The following is a 20,894-nucleotide window of genomic DNA, read 5'->3' on the forward strand; positions in this document are numbered from 1 at the left end:
GTTCTCATGTGCTCCCTGGGATGAGGACACCTTCCAACGAGAGGCTTTGCCAAGGCCTGTAGGGCTGCTGTGGGGAGGGAGTGCAGCTCCTTGAAGGCTGTAGATTTGCAATAAGAAGGCAGTGTAGGCTTGGTGTGGTGGCTCACGCCTGTAATCCCAGCACTTTGGGAGGCCGAGGCGAGTGGATCATGAGGTTAGGAGATTGAGACCAGCCTGGCCAACATAGTGAAACACCGTCTCTACTAAAAATAAAAAAATTAGCCGGGTGTGGTGGCCGTGCCTGTAGTCCCAGCTACTCGGGAGGCTGAGGCAGGAGAATCACTTGAACCCAGGATGCAGAGGTTGCAGTAAGCCGAGACTATGCCATTGCACTCCAAGCTGGGTGACAGAGTAAGACTCTTATCTCAAAAAAAGAAAGCAGTGTAGCAATACTATTTTGCTAGAAGTAGTACTAACTTCTAACAATACAGACCGACATACCTATTGCCTCTTCTGCTTGGGAAAGGACATGATTTTGAGGGGGGACTCTCTCAAGCAAGCCATCCTCTGAGGGTAGACAGATGTGACTTTTCATCCATTCCTTCATGCATTCATTCAACAAACAGGTATTAGTCTGTTTTTGTGCTGCTGATAAAAGACATACCTGAGATTTGGCAGTTTACAAAAGAAAGAGGTTTATTGGACTTATAGTTCCAGGTGGCCGGGGAGGCATCACAATCATGGCAGAAGGTGAAAGGCACGTCTCACATGGCAGCAGACAAGAGAAGAGAGCTTGTGCAGGAAAACTCCCCTTTTTAAAACCATCAGATCTCATGAGACTCATTCACTATCATGAGAACAGCACAGGAAAGATCTTGTCCCCATGATTCAATCACCTCCCACTGGGTTCCTCCCACAACACATGGGAATTGTGGGAGTTACAATTCAAGATGAAATTTGGGTGGGGACACAGCCAAACCGTATCAGGTATTAAATGCCTGCTGTGTACCAGACATCATGTTAACACCTCTCAGGCCATGGGGCTTACAGTTTAGAGGGAAAGTCCGAGGCTCAACAAAAAATTACACAACCAAATAATTACCCTTCTGTGAAGGGGTATGAGGAGAAAGGACAAGACATTAGTGCAGGAAGCCTAACCCCAGCTGGAGGTCAGGGAGTTTTTCACTGAGAACATTGTATTACTTCATTGCTGTACAAATTCAGTTGTATCTTCACTTTTAGGCTTTCTGAGCTGGAAGCCAAGCTGCTCGGCGATGGGAATCTAAGCAGGACCATGTGTGGCTGCTACCATATGAAGCAGCATGTCAGTCCTTTGGGAGGGCTGGGAGTTCAGAGGAAGATGACGCTGAGCAGCTTGTGTGGAGTGGTGGTCGGGTCATGCAGGAAAGGCCGCATGTGAGAGAAGGTGCCAGGCACTGTTTGTTTTAGTGGAGTCTGGGAAAGAGATATGGTTAGAAAGAGGGGTTCCCTCATCCAACACTTGTTAAGCCTCGACTGTATCCAGGCATTTGGGTGCTAGGGAGAGAGCAGTGAATGTAGCCCCTGGCCTTCGGGGAGCTTACTGATGGAGAAGACGGCCACCTTAACTAGCTAAGTCTGCAACAAAATGGCATCAAATGATAAAAAGTGTTATATGCAAAAATTAAACTGTGGCACTGGCGAGAGCTCAGTGGGCAGAGGAAGGCTGCTGCAGAGAGCGGCTTGGAAAAGGCATCGCCAGGCATTGAGGAGGTGGCGTGGGGGCAGGAGACCTGAGCATGCAGGGAGTCCAGGCACAGAAAACAGGAAGGGAACAAGCACGGGGCACCACACACAAGGACCTGAGAAGGGGAATGCTGGGAGGGTATTTAGAATCATCCCAAATGGCTAGAATCTAGGCGAGCAGAGGGCAGAGTGGTATGGGATGAGATTGCATCTTTCCTGAAGGCCCCTGCAAGCCAAGGCAAAGAGCTGGAATTTCACTCTATGTGAAGGGAAGCCCCTGAAGGAAGTTAAGCAAAGGAGTGACATGATTCAATTCTAGCTGCTGGATGAAGGATGGATTGGAAGGACTTAAGGGTGGAAACAACATTCAGGAGGCTACTGTAGCAGACAGGAAGAGAAGGATATGGCAGCATTGGAGAGGAATCAGTCAGTGGGAGCTGTGGCTCAGAGATGGCAATGATTGGACTTGCTGATGGGGAGATGGAGTAGGAGGCGGGGATCAAGGCACTGCAATAAGGAAAAAGGGGAACAAAGTTTACAACTCAGAGGCCAGGTACGGTGGCTCACATCTGTAATCCTAGCACTCTGGGAGGCAGATCACTTGAGGCCAGGAGTTTGAGACAAAGTTTGCAACTCAGTTTTCTGGTTTGTGCAACAGCGAGGAAGCACCATTTACTGAGGAGGGGAAATCGGAGGACAAGCAGATTGCTTTGGGGAAGCACAAGGTCAGCTTCAGCACACCTGCAGGACAAACAAGAGGAGGTGTCCTGTAGACAGTGAGAGCTCAGAGAGAGGCCTCGGCTGCAAATGTACACTTTGGCATCACCATATAGATGGTATTAAAGCCATGGCTATGGATGAGATCACCTAGGGAGTGAGTGTAGAGAGACAAAAGTGGGTTGGAGGCTAAGCGCTGAAAACTGACATCAAAGGTTGGGTTGAGGAGCCTGAGGAATGACGTGGGGATGGCAGGAGGTAGATCAGAGAAGCAGAAAGGATGGTGGATTCAGATGGGGCCAATGGCAATTTTACCAATGTGCTGAGAAGCCCAGGAAGATGAGGAACATAAAGTGTTCATTTGACTTGTCAATGTGGACATCTTCAGTGACTTTGAGAAGACTTGGTATGTGGCAGGTTTGAGAGTCAGAGTGGCATGAGCTGAAGGATGAATGGAAAGTGAAATACACATAATTCTTTTTTATTTTTATTTATTTATTTTTTTTAGATGGAGTCACACTCTGTTGCCCATGCTGGAGTGCAATGGCATGATCATGACTTACCGCAGCCTCTAACACTTGGGCTCAAATGATCCTCTTGCCTCAGCCTCTTGAGTAGCTCAGACTATAGGCATGTGCCACTGAGCCCTGCTAATTTTTAAAGATTTTTTTGTAGAGACAGGGTCTTGTTATTAATACATTGCTCAGGCTGGTCTCAAACTCCGCCCTCAAGCCATCCTCCAATCTTGGCCTCCCAAAGTGCTGCGATTACAGGCGTGAGCTACTGCGCCCAGCCTTCTAATTCTTTAAAGAAGTTTTGCTGTGAAGGAAAGTTAGGGAACTGGGATAGTAACTGGGGGTATGTGAGGACAAGGGAGTAAAAATTTTTAAATGTTTAAGTTGGGAGACACTAAAGCTTGCTTATACACTGATGAAAATGGTCCAGTAGGAAGGTGTGATGAGTAACTTGTGCAGGAGAGAAAGAGAGGAGCTGAAGAACAAAGCCTTTGAGCAGGGAGCAGGGAGGGCATATGAGATTTCTAGGGCTGCCATAACACCACACACTTGGTGGCATAAAACCACATACATTTATTCTCTTACAGTTTTGGAGGTCAGAAGTCCAAAACCAGTTGCACTGGACTATAAATTGTCCACAGGACTGCAGGTCCCTCCAGAGGCTCGGCGGGGAGTCTATTTCCTTGCTTTTTCCAGCATCTAGAGCTGCTTTTCCTGGCTCTTGGCCCCTTCATCTTCCGAGTCAGCAGTGTAACATCTTCAAATCTCTTTCTGCTTTTGTTACGTCGCCTCCTGCTGTGTAGTCAAATTTCCTTCTGCCCCTCTGTTATGAGGACACTTGTGATCACATTTAGGACCCACCGAGATAATCCAGGGTAATCTCTCCAGTTCACAACCCTTAATTTAATCACACCGCAAAGTCTCTTCTGCCGTATAAAGAAACAATCAGATGTTTCAGGAACTAGGACCTGGATGTCTGTGAGGGGCATTATTCTGGAGGACTGGGCTTTGCCAGGCAGGGGTATACTGACTTGCTCCTTTGTAGCCAGAGAGACAGGCGCCTGTGCAGGGGTGTGTAGTTTTGGCGGGGGAGGAATAAGGGAGCTCGTGGTTTTGGCTTCATTTTTCTTAGAAACGTGAGATAAAGCTGGCAGCTGAGAGGATGGCGACTGACAGGGTGGGGTGGGGAGAGGAGAGGAGGGGCGGTGTCAGTGGAAATATGGAAGCATCTCAGAAAGGGGGGCAGCACACTGCCTAGGGAGATGTAGTCGGTTTTAGGGCAGGGGTGAGGAGGAATTTAAGGCTTATTTTTACAAACGTGAAGGAGACGTGCTGCCTGACTGTGCGATTTTTCTCCAGCAGAGTTTGGCTACCCGGTTGAAGGCACAGGGAACCCAAAGAGACAAAGCTCACCAGCATCTGTGGGGAGAATGTGGCAGGACAGGAAGTGAAGGGTGAGACTCCATGGGCTGTAACTTGGCCAAAAGGCAAGGGAAGACATAGCAGTCTGTTGGGCTGCGAGGGGATTGTAGAAGATGGTGGGGTGGGTAGCTCAGAGGTCGTGATGAGGAAGCAGCATTGCAGAAATGGGTTTCTTGAGCAAGCAGATTGCCAGTCGAAGAGGTGCTGGGCAGAATGGATGCCTTCAGATTTTGGAGATGGCGCAGATGCTGGTGATGACAAGTGCTAGGGTCTCCCTTTTGGGTGGGAGTTACTGAGGGAAAGGTAGATGGAGCATCCACCTGGATGCTGGAGCTGCCAGGAATGAAAGACAGGAAAGGGGTAGCCAGGAACACTGTGAGCCAGGAACCAAAGTCTTCACTGAACCAGGAAGAGTGATGTGAAAGAACGACAGGAACTGGCAGGGCAGAGGGTGCCATGCCCAGTAGCATCCATTTAAGGAGAGCTGAGGGTTTTGTAGGATTTGGAAGGAGCGATGGGGAACCAGGAAGGCTTTACTTCCTGGCGCTGAGGGACTCCAGGTGTGAAAGAATGAGGAGCCAACACTTGAGGGAGCTCCTAGAACTGTGTTTCAGTTAAAAACGAAAGACGTTGATGCTGTAAGAGTGTATGGCGATGCTTGTGGGAAGGGTTTGGGAGGTATGAGGTGTTGGAGAACACAGGGATTAGAATTTGGCAATAACAGTTATTGGAGAGAATCCCTGGATTTCTAGTGTTGAGTGAGTTTCACAGGGACACAAAGTATGATGCAACCACATCACGGAAGGCCTTGAATGGCTGCCCCAGGAATCAGTATTTCATCCCATAGGCCAAGGCCATGGGGACATTGGTGGTGTGTTGGTCCAAGTTTAAGCAGCAAACTGTCTTGGTCAAAGGCAGGCTTTAGGAAGATTAATTTTCCAGCCGTGTGAATGAAAGAGACTCTTAGAAAGCTATTGCAATAGGCCAGGCTTCAGATCTGTTCAGGGTATGAACACTGAGATTGCTGAAAGGAAGTCATGGTTACAAGAAATGCGGTTGGTTTGAATTTTGAGACACAGGGAAAAGAGCGAGCAATGCAAGATGCCTCCCATGTTTCAAGCTTAAGTAGCTGGGAGAACAGACTTAGGAGGGAGATTGATGGTTTTGGTGTTTGCCAACCCATGGTTAAAGGTTCACAAGTGGCTGGGCTTAAGGCAGGAGCAGATAATGACAGGTGAGACAGTGGGCGTGTCCCATTGCCAAGCCAGGAGTTAACTACCTGGGGCTTCCTGGATTGAGGATAATCAAAGAGCAGGCAGGATCCCGGAGAGCAACCCGGTGATTCTCCCTAATTTAGCCTCAGATCCCCTGGGTAGGGCTGGAACTTTCGATTACCATCTGCTATAAGGTGTGTGTGCTGGTGCGAGTTACGAGGCGCCGGGCAGGGATGCCTTCCGGCCATTCCACAAGGCTGAGCTCAGCCAGAGCAGGCGTACTGTCATTCATTTTAGTAACCTGGATAAATTAGGGCACAGTAGGACCCCAGCCAGTCCTGTTAGGTGCCTTCTTGTCTAGAAGAGGCCGCTTTGACGTTCTTTCCTCTTCATCCCCGAGTTAAGGCCGGGCAGGGGTAACCAGCAAGGGGTTCACTTGGTAAGCGGGTTTCATCACCCCTCTGAGCCCAGGTCAAGAATCACAGTTGAGCGCTGGCCAAGAATCTGACTCATTCAGGTGCAAACCGCACCGTCTTTTGCCCGATTTCCTACATTCTGCTGCTGACAGCAGCTCTGTCCTTCCTTTGGCCTGAAATCCCGGAGTGCTTGTGTGAGCTGTGATTAGCCGAGGCTGACCGGCCCCTCTGTGGCTTCCCGCTGGCCTCATCGTTACTTTGTGTGTTCACCGCCGCTCTGAGCGGAGCGGGCCACGGGGAAAGGGGTGAGGGCCTGGGTTGCGGAGGCGCAGGAGCCTCGCGGGATTGGGGCGAGCCGTCCCGTGGTGGGAAGCGCAGGAGGCCGGACTCGGAGAGCCCTCCCAGACTCGGTCCCTCGCTCCAGCCCTTCCCTCCCCGCGCGCGGACCCGGGCCTCGGGCGGGTAGCGAGCGCGCGCCGGCGCGGGCGGGCGGGGAGAGGAAGGGGCGCGGCCTCTCCGGGGCGGGGCGCAGGGCGGGCGCTGCGAGGGGACCGGCGGCCGCGGCGAGAGCGCGCCCAGCCCCGCCGCGATGCCCGCGCGCCCAGGACGCCTCCTCCCGCTGCTGGCCCGGCCGTCGGCCTTGACCGCGCTGCTGCTGCTGCTGCTGGGCCATGGCGGCGGCGGGGGCTGGGGCGCCCGGGCCCAGGAGGCGGCGGCGGCGGCGGACGGGTCCCCCGCGGCAGACGGCGGGGACGGGCAGGACCCGCACAGCAAGCACCTGTACACGGCCGACATGTTCACGCACGGGATCCAGAGCGCCGCGCACTTCGTCATGTTCTTCGCGCCCTGGTAACGCCGCGCAGGCCGGCGCCCTGCCCCGCACTTGCCGCTTCGGGGGGCGTGGGGCGCTTATGCCCGCGGGCGGGGGTTCCCGGGCCGGGGGCCACGTGGGCGCCGACGGCTCCGGTCAGCGGCGTGTGCGCTACGGGCGCGGGGCTCGGGGTTCAGGGCTGCGGGACGTGGGCACTGGGGGCGCGGGGATCCTGCGGGCTCGGGGCTCCGGCTGGGAGGGTGTGGGGCGCGGGCGCCGCGGCTCGGGGCCGGGAGCCGGAGACTGCAGGGGACCGAGGGCTTGGGGCTCCGGGTTGGGGGGCGTGAGCGCAGCGGGCCGGGCGCTCGCGGCTGACGTGGCGCTTGGCGGCCGGGGCGGTGCGGGAGGAGGGGGCGGTCCCCGAGGGGACAGCCGGGAAAAGCCCGCCCTGTGTCGCGCTCCTGAATTCAACCCCCTCTTGGACCTCGGCACCGAGGGAGGGGAATGTGGGGTCGTCGCCCTTTCGGGCAGCCGGGAGTCCAAATGTCACCCCGCGGTCCCTGCCCAGAGCCCCAAACTTCCTGTGCCGGCCGGACGCGCGGCCTGCCCGTGAGCCACGTGCGCTCACCGGAGCGGCCTTGCTGCTGCCGCGGCCACCGGGGTGGGCTGGGACACTTAGACGGCGGGCACGTCCCCTTCCAGAGGCTTTAATTGAAAAATAGAACTCAGGAAAGTGTCGCTTCCCACTTTGTGCGTGTTTTATGGGATAGGAAGGAGTGGTCCAGGCAGAGGAGGGTTGCCGAGCTACCCCGGAAAGACCAAGATAGTGCGAATTCTGGACCCGCCCCCCCCCCCCCCCCACCTCTCCGCAGCTCAGGGTGGGTGTGCTCTCTGACCGGAGCCCACTGGTCCTCAACTCCAGGCTGTCCTGTCACCTCCCCCCTGCTCTCTCGGGGCTAGGTCACTTGTTATGTGTAAGATCCGGAGAAGCCCCTCAGTTGAGCAGATGGTCCCTCCTGTTTTGGTTCTCTGGGCGGGGCTTTGGTGTGGGCCTCGCTGCTGACCTGAGAGACCCCTACCCTGGCACTCATCCCACGGAAGGGCTTCCTGTCATTCACACAAGCATGTGCACAGCTTTCCTGCCAGCGCTAGGATGCCCCGAGGAAGGGAAGTGATCACAGGCCAGGGCAGAAAAGCCATAATTTTAGGACACAAGACCTTTGAGAGGCTGGAATAGCCTGCAGGTGCTTGTTGCAGAACTTGGTATTCTTCACCAGAGCTAAGCAGAGGCTCACTTGGGAAAGGGATGTAGGAAGGCATAGAGACAAGGTACCCTAAGAAAAATGGCCAGTTCAGAAATTGTACATTTCAAACTTGGAGAAACGTTTTTCTCTTAACCCTGTATTCAGGCTGTTACTGTGTTTCAGTCCATTTGGAGTTAAATCAACTTTTTGGACCGGTGTGGGTTTATTAACAATTTACCTATGAAGTACATTGTGTTTCAAATTCCCAAGAACCAACTGACTCGAATTTTTAGAACTACCAGTGGTACAGAAATTACTTTGTAACATAAAACAATCAGGCAATATTAACAGTTTCTCTCTGTACAGGAGTATTCTCAGCAACTATTGCAATTAAATATACTACTTAATTGGAGCCCATTTCAGTGGAATAAATCTGTCCATGGGTTTTCTTTTTTCTTTCTTCATTATTTGTTTATTTTAGAGATGGGATCTTGCTCTGTTACCCAGCCTGAAACACGGTGGTATGCAGTCACAGCTCACTGTAGCCTCTAACTCCTGGGCTCAAGTGATTCTCCTGCCTTAGCCTCTGGAATAGCTGTGACTACAGGCACAGGTCACCACACACAGCTTATGTTTTTGTTATTGTAGTTGGTAGGAACAGGGTCTCACTATGTTGCCCGGGCTGGTCTCAAACTCCTAGCCTCAATCAGTGCTTCTGCCCTGACCTCCCAAAGTACTGAGATTACAGGCATGAGTCATCACACCTCGTTCTTTCCTTTTTTTTTTTTTTTTTTTAAGAAAAACTGACATGTAGATGTAATAAGTCCCTGCAGTGCCAAAGGAATTTTAAGTTAGAATCTCTGCAGTAAATACCAGCTAGTCCTGGGCTGAGTGAGAGAGAAAACTGGCACGTCTGGACACTTGGTATTAAGTAAATTCCTTTTCCATTATATGTGGCTTCTAGACATTTAGGTGGATGCTTCCCAAAAAATTAACTGTTTATGTTGTTATTTGTTGGCTTTTTTTCTTTTTTTTTTTTTGAGGTGGAGTCTTGCTCTGTTGCCAGGCTGGAATAGTGCAAGTTCCGCTCACTGCAACCTCCATCTCCTGGGTTCAAGCGATTCTTCTGCCTCAGCCTCCTGAGTAGCTGGGACTACAAGGTGTGCGCCACCACACCCAGCTAATTTTTGTATTTTTAGTAGAGATGGGGTTTCACCATGTTGGCCAAGATGGTCTTGATCTCTTGACCTTGCGATCCACCTGCCTTGGTCTCCCAAAGTGCTGGGATTACAGGTGTGAGCCACTGCGCGCAGTCTATTTGTTGACTTCTTGATAGTCTACTACAAATATTTAAATAGAGACATGTGGGTTTCTATGACGGTGTTTAAGTTGGACTTTCAAGAGGGCCCTTTCAGAAAACTGCAGATGACTGCAGTAGGGCTCAGGAATAGGCTGCCAGGAAAGGAGGCAGAGTGGACAGAGAGGTCAAATGGGAGGTCAGGGGGGCCAGATCAAGTAGGACCAACAATACCTGGAACAACAGCTTAATAAGTGTAATGCTGAGAACAAGGTGGTGACTCTGGAGGGGCCTTTGCAGGGGAGGGAAGGAGGTCCTGGAGTGGTCAGCTGAGCCTTTAGACCTCAGATAGAATACTCAGTGGACTCCCCCTCAACACACATACCTTTTTCCAGTTTCTGCTGCCGTCAAATGGTGAAAGCCCACGTGTGATTAAGGGGCGGGAGCCCCTGTAACAAAAACATTGATCTGTGTATTTTTGCCCTAAGCTTGGCAGCTGCAGGGTTGTCCTACTGCTGTAGATTTTGTGCCAACATCCGGTCACAGCTTCTGTATGGCTAGTTTGTGAGTCACCCCGAACCTGGTGACAGTGAGGTCAAGATTTGGACCAGGTAGCTTTGCTCTACTTCTTGGCCACAGGCTTCTTTGTGAATGCAGCTGTCTGTCTCAGAGCTGGGTGCTGTAGCCACAGGGCCAACTAGATAGCACCTGTGGCCCCATCACTGCCAGGAGCAAGGGCACATCCAACTTGGTGATGGCCCAGAAAGGTCAGTTTTGATTTAGTGTAGCACAAACTTACTTATTGTTTATTCTCATTCTTAATCTAATCTTGTGTTTTCACACACAAAAAAAAACAAAAAACAAAACAAAACAAAACACGGTAACACAACAAAACCTCGTCAAGATTGCAGAGGAGTTCTAAAGTTCCAGAATGAGCATAACTGATCAAAGTCCCCTAGGGTCAGAACTGCCCTTGACAGTCCCTTAGGAAGGTACCTTGTTGGACACCGCCCCAGTCAGTCAGTAAGTCCTCACTGCCAGCGTTTCCTCCAGCATTAGAACTATCATGGCTGCTTTGGTTAAACACCGATGGACTAGTTCTCAAACCTGTCTTTAGACGGCAGGTCACGCTTAATATAGTCAGAGAAATGCTCATGCCATGAGAAGCACGCAGGAACCAAGACCAGCTGAAGAACAAAAACCTCACATCTCCCAGCTTGCACACACGTTAGGGTTCTGTGGGAATTGCCTTTTTTTCTTGTTTCCTTCTCTCCGCCACACAAACTCACTTTGTTGAATCTACAGAAGTTAAATCTGTATGTATAGTTTCACTGTGCTTTTTTTTTTTTTTGTATCTGAGTGTCTCATAAAGCAGGGATTCTCTTAGTTGGCCAAGAAAGTGCTGTTTAGGGAAGAAACATTATCTTGAGGCAGACTTTTTCAGTGCTACTTTTAAATCCTTTTTTTTCTTTTCTTTTGTTTTTTTTTTTTTGAGACGGGAGTCTTGCTGTGTTGCCCAGGCTAGAGTGCAATGGCATGATCTCAGCTCACTGCAAACTTCCACCTCCCAGGTTCAAGCGATTCTTCTCCTGCCTCAGCTTCTTGAGTAGCTGGGATTATAGGTGCGTGCCACCACGCCCAGCTAATTTTTGTATTTTTAGTAGAGATGGGGTTTCACCATGTTGGTCAGGCTAGTCTCAAACTCCTGACCTCGTGATCCACCAGCTTTGGCTTCCCAGAGTGCTGGGATTACAGGTGTGAGCCACCGCGCCTGGCTTGAATCCTTTTCTTCTTAAGAGACAAAATCTCACTCTGTCACTCAGGCTGGAGTGCAGTGGTGTGATCATAGCTCACTGCAGCCTCAAACTCCTGGCCTCAAGTGATCCTTCTGCCTCAGCCTCCCAAGTAGCTAGGACTGCAGGTGTGTGCCACCACACCAGGCTAATTTTTAAAAACTTTTTGTAGATGGGGGGGTCTTGCTGTGTTGTCCAGGCCAGTCTTGAACCCCTGGGCTCAAGCAGTTCTCCTGTCTTAGCCTCCCAAAGTGCTGGGATTACAGGCATGAGCCACTGGATCCAACTTAAATGCTTATTTTTGAGGTAATCTGTCAGAAAATAAAAAAGATTTAACAGAGATTATTAAATTATTTTGAGGAAGAAGTCACAATTCTAAGCGTTGGGTGTTCTTATAAGCAAGTGTTTTTATTTAAAAAAAAAAGCATTTAAAAAAGCGATACAGCAAAGTGGTTATATTGTAGGCATCAGTGTATTCCTACCATATTAAATAACAAATCCATGTGTCATCATGCTATGGGATTGTAGTTGAAACTTGGGATAAAGTTTCTAGGGTTGTCTCATTAAAAATTCAGGTATGGCACTGTGGACATACTGTCCTGAGAATGCGGGAAGAGCTGTGGTCAGCTGTAGGACTCAAGATCTAGTGTTGGGAAAGATGCTGATATCCTCGTGAAATGTGAAGCACGGAAGAAGCCTAATTAATATACTCTTTTAAATGATAGGTGATTTAAAACTATTTGTACATAACTGAATTCATACAATAAATACTATAGACGTTTGCTTACTTCAACCCTAGAAGTTTAGGTGGCCACAAATTTTTTTTTCCTCCTCATTGGAGAAAATTGCAATTGAGTAAATTTTGAGATTGCCTTGTATTTGTCGCTGTTTGGTTTGTGAGTAAAAGTAGCAGATACGGCAGGAGGTGCTAAGCTACTGTCAAGGGAGGAGTAGAGGGGCTTTCCAGAAGGGCAGGAGAAGAGAACGGGCACTGAATGGCCCGGGGAGTCAGGGCAGACTTGCTGGAGGAGGTGACACCCAATCTACCTGAAGGGCGGGTAGATTTAGTTAGGTGGAGTTTACAGAGGAAGTGTCAGAGAACGTGTCCCAGGGCCAAACCAAGCGATAGCCCTTTGGGAACACTGCAGATGCTGCAGTAGGGCTCAGGACTAGGCCGCAAGGGAAGGAGGGTGGACTCTGGAATAGAAGTCAAGTGGGAAGTCAGCAGGGCCAGAACAAGTAGGATCCAGAACAACACTCTGCTGGGTTTAATGCTGGCACAGGGCCGAGGTTTCATGCTGAGAACAGGGCAGCGACTCTGGAGGGGAGGGAGCAGGGGAGAGAGGTCCTGGAGTACTGGTCCAGGAGCTGCCATCTGCAGTGGTGTAAAGAAAGGACTGAGAGCCCCATTGCCTCCTGGACAGGGCTGAAATTGTGGGCCAGCTGCCCTGTGAGCTGGTACTCAGTGCACTTGTGCTCTTGCTTTGTTCCAGGTGTGGACACTGCCAGCGGCTGCAGCCAACTTGGAATGACCTGGGAGACAAATATAACAGCATGGAAGATGCCAAAGTCTATGTGGCTAAAGTGGACTGCACGGCCCACTCCGATGTGTGCTCCGCCCAGGGAGTGCGAGGATACCCCACGTAAGTCGGAAGAAAGGTGGTTCCCAGGTGGTTCCTGGTTACAAAGAAGGTCCTAAACTTTTGGTAAAGGAGTGAAGAGATACTAAATTTAAGGAGGCAGTCCCTGTCATTAGGGAGAAATTGCATTTAACGCTGTGTCTATTTCAGATGCCTTTCGTACTCTGGATAACCTTTAATTCATCAGTGTTGGGTTTTCGTGTTTATAAGAGAATGTGTTTGCAAGACGAAAATGGTGGCCCCGCCATGCTAGATGTTCACTGGTACATTTTACACAGTGTGCGTAGACTGTCATCAATTTTGGCTTGCTTGTTCTAGTGACTCTTATTCGCAAACACCCTTCCTATAGTTCCTTCCCGTGTGACTCCCACAGGGCTGTTTCTGTTGGAAAGAAGTATAGAGTCTGACAGACGATGATACTTACTTCCTTGACAGTGAAGAATTTTTTTGGTTATAGGAAATAGAAATTGAAACGTTCTCAATTCTAGAAATATAATTGTTCTCTTATTAAACAGAAAGAAAGGACTATTTAAAAGGCTGTGGAGGAACCTCTGAGACCCAGCTTCAGGGGTCGGGGGTCTGTTTCTGCTGCGCCTCCCTTGAGATGACGGCTCTCCAGGCCTGTATCTGTTTGCACAGAAGGGCTCACCACTCACTGGCCCTGCTTGGCTGGAGTGTTCGTTCCAGGAATAGTCACTGTGGCCAGGGAAATAGGAGCTTATAGCAAGACACATGCCCATTCACACCATGTGCCAAGTGTTGGAGGGAAAAGCAGTTCTTCAAAAGAGAGAAGAAGCTGTTTCTGAAGGAGGTGGAGGGATTGCCACGGTCACTTCCTTGCTGTTTGTTTCAATTGAGGAATGAAGTCAATTCTATACAATTTATTGCTTAATTGGGTATTATAGGGGGCCATCAATAAAGCATAAAATTGGAGCTTATATTCAAACCTGGGAGGCAGAAAAGTGGAGGGAGCTCTAGGCATGAACCTAGAAGTCATAGTCAAATCCCAGCTCTCCCATTTACTTACCACCCAGCTCTGGCCTCATCATTTAACCCGTAAGTAAGGTGATCCCCCAAACATTGTTATGGGACTTACGTGGAATGTGTGCAGACACCAATTTGAGCACACCCGATACATGGTAGGGTTTACCCTCCCGTCTGGAAATGTGGGCATTTCCACAAAGGACTCTGGAATTCTTGGTCTTTGGTGACTACTTGCTAATGTAAGTGCCATAATTTGGGTTTACTTTAAATCAGATCAATGGAGATAAAATTGCCTACTATCTGTATCTACATAAAAGCATTAACTCGGCCGGGCGTGGTGGCTCAAGCCTGTAATCCCAGCACTTTGGGAGGCCGAGACGGGTGGATCACGAGGTCAGGAGATCGAGACCATCCTGGCTAACACGGTGAAACCCCGTCTCTACTAAAAAATACAAAAAACTAGCCGGGCGAGGTGGCGGGCGCCTGTAGTCCCAGCTACTCGGGAGGCTGAGGCAGGAGAATGGCGCGAACCCGGGAGGCGGAGCTTGCAGTGAGCCGAGATCGCGCCACTGCACTCCAGCCTGGGCGACAGAGCGAGACTCTGTCTCAAAAAAAAAAAAAAAAAAGCATTAACTCTTCTATGCTTTATAGTATTGCTTTTAAAGTATGGATCAAGAGCCTCCCAAAGCAGCAGGTAGTGAGCAGAGATGAGGGCGAGGAGGTGAATGCTTACCTGTGGAGAGCCTGCTGCTGTCAAAGTTCAGGGGCAGCCGGGGTGGGCTGGCTGTGGTGTCTTTCCTCTTAACCTGCTGACCATCTGTGGCCTGAGACTGTGTGCACCACACACCATGCCACGGGGAAGGTGGCACAGGACCTGTAATGGAGCTGAGAGTGGTATGTGTTAATGGGGCGTCAGAGAAGGAAGCGAAGGCTTCCGCCTAAGCCTGGCCATAACAGCTATCAGCTGCAATATCAGCTACTCCATAGTTGGTATTCAGCAACAACCATCACAAATTTAAAAAGTCACAAATTTAAAAAGGCCCGTATTGGATCATGTGTTTAGATTTTTAATGAGAAGATCTGGTCTCCCCAAGTAAACCATGGGCTGGTTTGTGTTATTAAAAAGAACAAAAACAAGCTTACATCACACTGAACACAGTTTGGGAAGGAACCTCTGTGACCATCACCGCCCTGCAGAAGCTCCCGAGAATGCAGAAGGTGGAATGTGCTGTATGAAATGTGGCTGTGTAGGGGCATCTGTAGATGGACTTGAGTGAGCTTTTACTCCTCCAAGAAAGTACCCATCCCATAGGGTGGTTGTGAGGCCTGAAGCAGATGTTGTACCTGCCTGAGTCCAGGCATGTGTCAGGACATGAGCTTTCATGTCATTCTTCCCTGGCAAGTGTAACTGGAGTAAAGGATTGGAGGGGCAGGGAGTTTGGGCTCCCATGCCCCCTAGAGATGGCTGGCTGTGCTCAGGAAAATGTTTTGAGGTCTTCCTGTTGGGCCAGTCGTGAATCATTACAGCAGGGCAGGACTGACGGGGGAAACCACCTGTGTTAGTTTCCTAGGCTGTGCATAACAAAATTCCACAAACTGGGTGGCCAGAAACAATAGAAATGTATTCTCCACGGTGCTGGAGGCCAGAGGTCCTAAATCAAGGCAGCAGCAGGGCCATGCTGCCTCTGAAACCTGTAGGGCTTCCTTGCCTCGTCCTGGCTCCTCTTGGTTTCCTGGTCATCTTTGGCATTCCTTGGCTTGTAGATGCATCACTGCCATCCTCTGTCCTCATGTGCCCTTCTCCCTGTGTGTGTGTGTGTCTCTCTCTCTCTGTGTCCAAATTAACCCTTCTTACAAGGACACCGGTCATGCTAGATTCGGGCCCATCCTAATGACCTCATTTTAACTTGAGTATCTCTGTAAAGACCTTATTCTAAATAAGGTCACCTTCTGAGATTGATGGTTATGACTTACACAGATCTGTTTTGCAGGACACAGTTCAACTCATAACACTCTCTACAGTAATAGAACTTTCATCATGCTGTTTGCCAAGGCAATACCTACATGGGGATTTTCTCCCTGCTGTCTCCTTGAAAGAGGAGACTCAGATGCCGGTGTGGAGGCGTGGTAATAGCAGAAATCTGGGGCAATACTTTGTTTGGGCTTGTACCCTGTGGCCCAGTCTCCATCGCCTTCCTCACCACCCTCGACAGTGAGAATTGAAGTCAGATGCCCCAAACTGACTGGAGGGTCTGGACCAGAAGTGCCCACTCTATCCCTGGGCTCTGTGAACTTACTGAGGAAGAATCTCAGACTTCTTGGGCAGGTTAGAACGATTTTCAGTCCAACAACAAGAAGAGATTTTTTTTTTTTTAATTTTTTGTTTTGCTCAAATGAATAGCAAATTACAAAAATCATAGGCTAGGTCTTACTGTATTTTACTTTTAGCAAAGACACAAGGAATGAGTGTGACAGTCCCTGTTCCTTTCTGATGTCTTGAGGATCCACCCATTTCCCTTCCTGAAGAGCGCTGGTGGGAGGCAGAGCCGTGCAGGAAGCAGTTTCTGTTTCCAGGTGTGGAACACACCTTGTGGGAGCCTGGGGAGGCACCAGGCTAGGTGAGGGCAATCATCTTTGTCACCGCAGATGTTGCAGTTGCTTATCATGTTGAACTTCGTGAAGTAGCCAGTGTACTGGCCAAATCTAGTTAAGTTTTGGCTGTTTTTTTGTGATTATGAGACTGAGCTGCTGAGGAAGCTGGGTGTATGTTTTGCATTGGAGACACATTAGGGACCTTACCTATGCCCCATGGTACCATCTTAGGTTCTGGGTAAGGCCAGTATGCCTGTTTTCATTTCAAAGCCTAATCTAGCCATGTGACTTCATTTTAAGGAGAATTAGCCATTTTTTATGGACTGAATGTTGGTGTCCCCCAGCATTCATAAGTGAAACCCTGATCCCCAAGGCTGGCAATAGGAGGTGGGCCCTTAGAGAGGAGTAGGTCATTGGGGTGGAGCCCTCATGAATGGGGTTACATACCTCATGAAAGAGGCCCCGGAGAGTTCTGTTCCCCTTTTGCCCTGGGAGGACACAGCAAGAAGACGCCATCTGTGAACCAGAAAGCCCTCTCCAGACACTGGCTCTGCTGGCACCTCGATCTCAGACTTCCCAGTCTCTAGAACTAGGCGAAACAGATCCTGTTGTTTCTAAGACACCCAGTCTGTGGTCTTCTGTTATAGCTGTTGTTGAACTAAGACACTATTCAAACCTTCATGTCCGATTTTTACATATGTTGCCATCTTACAATTCTGATACTGTACGTTGGACATCTACTCACAAAATCCACATATGTGCTGTAGAAGTGGCAGGAGTGTTTTAGATGAGCAGGCTTGCCAACAAATGGTACTCGGTATTTTTTTTTTTCTATTAGTAGTCTGTGAGTTTTTATCTAGTGCATTAGAGCATGTTTCCCCATGACTGCTGGAGGGATGCAGGAACTGGGAGTGTTAATTTCATCCTCTGGTGATGGCTTTCGCTTATGGTTAAAGAGCCTGCTCCCATATCCTCTCTGCAGATTCCTTCAGAGGCCAACATTTGTAGGAAAAAGAAAAGATTCCTTCTCTATGGGGAGGTGAATGGACTGCATCAGTCAATGTCACGGATGTTCTTATAGCTGGAAACTTGAATTCTCACGGTAACTGGATATTCATGCTTTGCAAGAGTTGAATACCTGCCAGGGTGGCCTGGAAGAATACCTTGATTGTGAAACAACACTGTATCTACTCCGGTCCTAATTTGAACACATACACAACTGCTGAAGCCGGGAAAGCGTAACCGTAGCTTGCGGGGAAGGCCCGAGGCTGCTGCAGAGGAGCACTGAATGCTTGCAGCTTTTAAGGCTTCACTCACAGCATTAGGCTGGAAGTTTTCACCTCATTTTAGTTTTCCTTGAATAAAATCAGAAACTTCTAAAAGTTTAGGATTAACTAAATGTATTACCTCCTGGAACATTAGTTTTGTTTCCTTTTTATCAGAGAAGAGCGGATGTGTGCCTGGCTTCAGCCCCTTGACAGCCCATTTTCTAATTGTCTCACTAAATGAGTTTGCTCTCTGGTAACACAACTTTCTTTTTGCTCTGCCTAATCCTTTGCTATTCTTTCAGCTTAAAGCTTTTCAAGCCAGGCCAAGAAGCTGTGAAGTACCAGGGTCCTCGGGATTTCCAGACACTGGAAAACTGGATGCTGCAGACACTGAGCGAGGAGCCAGCGGTGAGTGCCTACCTGCTTCCCTCCCTCCCTTTCTCCCTGCCTGCGTCTTTGGGGTAATATGTAACGGGGCAGAGGCCAGTTGCAGTTAATGATTCAGGCTGCCATTTTAAAGCAACTCTACTTTTTTTTAGAGCTCATTGATATTATAGGTACAGATGAACTTTTACAAACATTTTTTTGGTATGGAAATACCGAAATGTGCACAAAAGTCAAGAGAAGACTAAACCCTCAGCTTCAACAGTTACCGCCATCTTGGTGTTTGTCTCTCCCGCCACCTGCACCTTGTTTGGCTGTAGTCAGTCTTCAGGGAAGTCACTTGTGTGGTCTCACAGATAAGCACTTACTCCTTGTTAACACTGCCAGCCTGCCACCGTCACAGGTAATACAGTTCACAACTGTTCCCCAGCATCTGAGACTGACTCTGGACCACCTGGGGTCAGGGCTGGGCCCAGCCTAGAATCTCCTATCCAAGCCAGCACTGGAGCCTCCTCCCATCCCCCCGACCTTTGCCCTCTACCACCTGCAGTCCTCTGGCTCAGGCCTAGCCCGCCAGCTGTACCCGTAGGGTGGATCCTTCCTTTTCTTCTGGGTGCTCAGTCCCTGAGTCCCTAATGGGCTTTGCTTATAACATCATTTTGTACCGTTAATACTCTGTGTCTTAATGCACTTCCCATACTAAGGCTAATATCAGGAGATTGTAGACTCTTAGAATATTACGTACTAAAAAGAATTTATAATCCTCCCCCTTCCCAGTTGATGTTGGAAGTCTTCACTTTGTTATAAATCATCATGATCATAAACCACTGGTTACGTGTCCCTTTGTGGGTGGTTTCTTCTGATTAATGCCGAGCGCTCAGGCCCCGGGAGTCCGGGTAGACCTGGTGGGTCATGCTGGTGTGTTGGAGAGGGACTGGAAGAAGACCCGTGTTCCTACACTGTAGGATCCTGATGAGCTAGGAAGAGCATCTGAAGTCTTTGTACTTTCAATTTCAACAAAGACCTAGGACTACCTTCTTGTACCAGCTAGGCGCCCACTGATTTGAAGGTGGTCTGTGGTGGTCCTTTTGGAGCTTTGCCGCTTACTGATGCCATTTTCCAGTGTGTCTGTGCGGCTCTTCCGCTCTGCCCCATCTTCTCTGATGATCTAATCAGAAACTTGGCTGCTGATTCAGTACTTCCATCCCTCACCTGTAAAGACTCTGTCAACTCGGCTGGGTGCGGTGGCTCACGCCTGTAATCCTAGCACTTTGGGAGGCTGAGGTGGGTGGATCACCCAAGGTCAAGAGTTCAAGACCAGCCTGGCCAATGTGGTGAAACCTCATCTCTGCTAAAAAAGACAAAAATTAGTGAGGTATGGTGGTGGGCATCTGTAATCCCAGCTACTTGGGAGGCTGAGGCAGGAGAATCACTTGAACCCAGGAGGTTGCAGTGAGCCGAGATCGCACCACTGCACTCCAGCCTGTGCAACAGAGCAAAAACTCCGTCGCAAAAAAAAAAAAAAGACTCTCTGAACTGTGTGGTGGAGACTGTTGGTGTGTGATGTATGTCACTGAACCAGAGACTTACCTAACTTTAGCTAAAAGGGAGAACCACAGACCTCTCAGGAAATTTGCATCTTTGTCCTGGCAAGAAAGCTGAATAAGCAGGTGTGACTTTCATACAGATTTAAATTTGACATTGTTTCCTTTATGAAAATATTGTCTTTGTGGGGACACGTATATTGGATGGTAGGAAGCCAATTTGAAGGAGGAGTTAATAGCCTCAAATAAATTTCACCAAAAAAGCCAGTCTTCTGTGATGGCTTTATTCAAGAAACCGGCAGGCAGTATCAGGATGGCAGAAAGACCTCATCTCACAGCCCATTTCCCTTAGTGGAGGTGGTGGCCTCACCTGCAGTTTGGGAAGGGCTGAGAGGCCGAGTCCAGGCTCTGCAAGGGACTTTCTGTCTCCTCAGTGTGGGAGCAGGATGGCTGTGTGGAATCCCCCCATGCCACCCCAGAACCACAGTCACCTAACTTGCCATATTGTAGTGTCTCCCAGCAATAGGAGGTCCCAGATAATTGCTAGAAACAATGACCATATGCCTTATTGTGGAAAAGGTTAAGTGTGCATACTTTATACTGCAAACCAGAATTCTCTTAGCTTTTTAAGTGAAAACTTTAAAGAAAGTTCTTTATCTGTATACCTAAGTAACTTAGTACCTACATTTTTTAATATTCATGTGGGATAAATTTAGATTTTTTTAAAGTGTTGTGGCAATATTCAAGAAACTCAGAAGACAATTTGTCACTTTGTACATTCTACTGCAATTTTTATATTTCCATGTTTGCTTCTGTATTTTTTCTTGAACAGTTATAATCATACAAACATGTTTCATCTCATTAATGATTTTATATATTTATGTGGTCTTTATATTGACCATGTCTTACATTATTTTATCATGTGGATTTGCCATAATTCAACTCTGATTCTGTCTGGATATTTAGGTTATGTATACTTTTTCCATCATCAGTAATGCTGTAGGGAACAAGTTTATCGTTGTAAAGGACATTTCCCCCCTCTTCTTTTGAGTGATATTTTTAGAATATAGTCTTCCCAGACATAAAATTGTAAGGCCAAGAATAAAAAACAAGATCATTTTTATGGCTCTTGATGAATAGTGCCAGGTTGCTTTCTTAAGAACCATATCAGCGTATGCTGCCACTGCAAGGTGAGACGCCACCTGTTTCTGGGATGCACTGTGGTGTTCCCGGGCCGGGGGACTGCTCTGCAGTCTGCCAGGAACCCAGGAAGCAACTAGGGGCGCCCTGCACGTGCCATAAATGAACACTTCGTACTGAAAGGCCCTTGAACATCTCATGGAGAGTGG

The 20,894-nt window shown here is 48.9% G+C and overlaps 1 protein-coding gene across 1 annotated transcript in view; it reads left to right on the forward strand.

The window, feature by feature from the left end:
* Window positions 1-6,565: 6,565 nt before the first annotated feature.
* The window catches only part of TXNDC5 (thioredoxin domain containing 5), a 29,825-nt gene continuing 15,496 nt past the window's right edge, over window positions 6,566-20,894 (forward strand). Inside the window, exons 1-3 of the mRNA XM_015135522.3 lie at window positions 6,566-6,837; window positions 12,627-12,776; window positions 17,920-18,025. Coding sequence (XP_014991008.2) covers window positions 6,578-6,837; window positions 12,627-12,776; window positions 17,920-18,025 — 516 coding nt within the window. The 5' untranslated portion in view covers window positions 6,566-6,577. The remainder of the gene's footprint in view (window positions 6,838-12,626; window positions 12,777-17,919; window positions 18,026-20,894) is intronic.

This window comes from Macaca mulatta, chromosome 4 (genome assembly GCF_049350105.2).
Source record: "Macaca mulatta isolate MMU2019108-1 chromosome 4, T2T-MMU8v2.0, whole genome shotgun sequence".
NCBI classification, from domain to species: Eukaryota; Metazoa; Chordata; class Mammalia; order Primates; family Cercopithecidae; genus Macaca; species Macaca mulatta.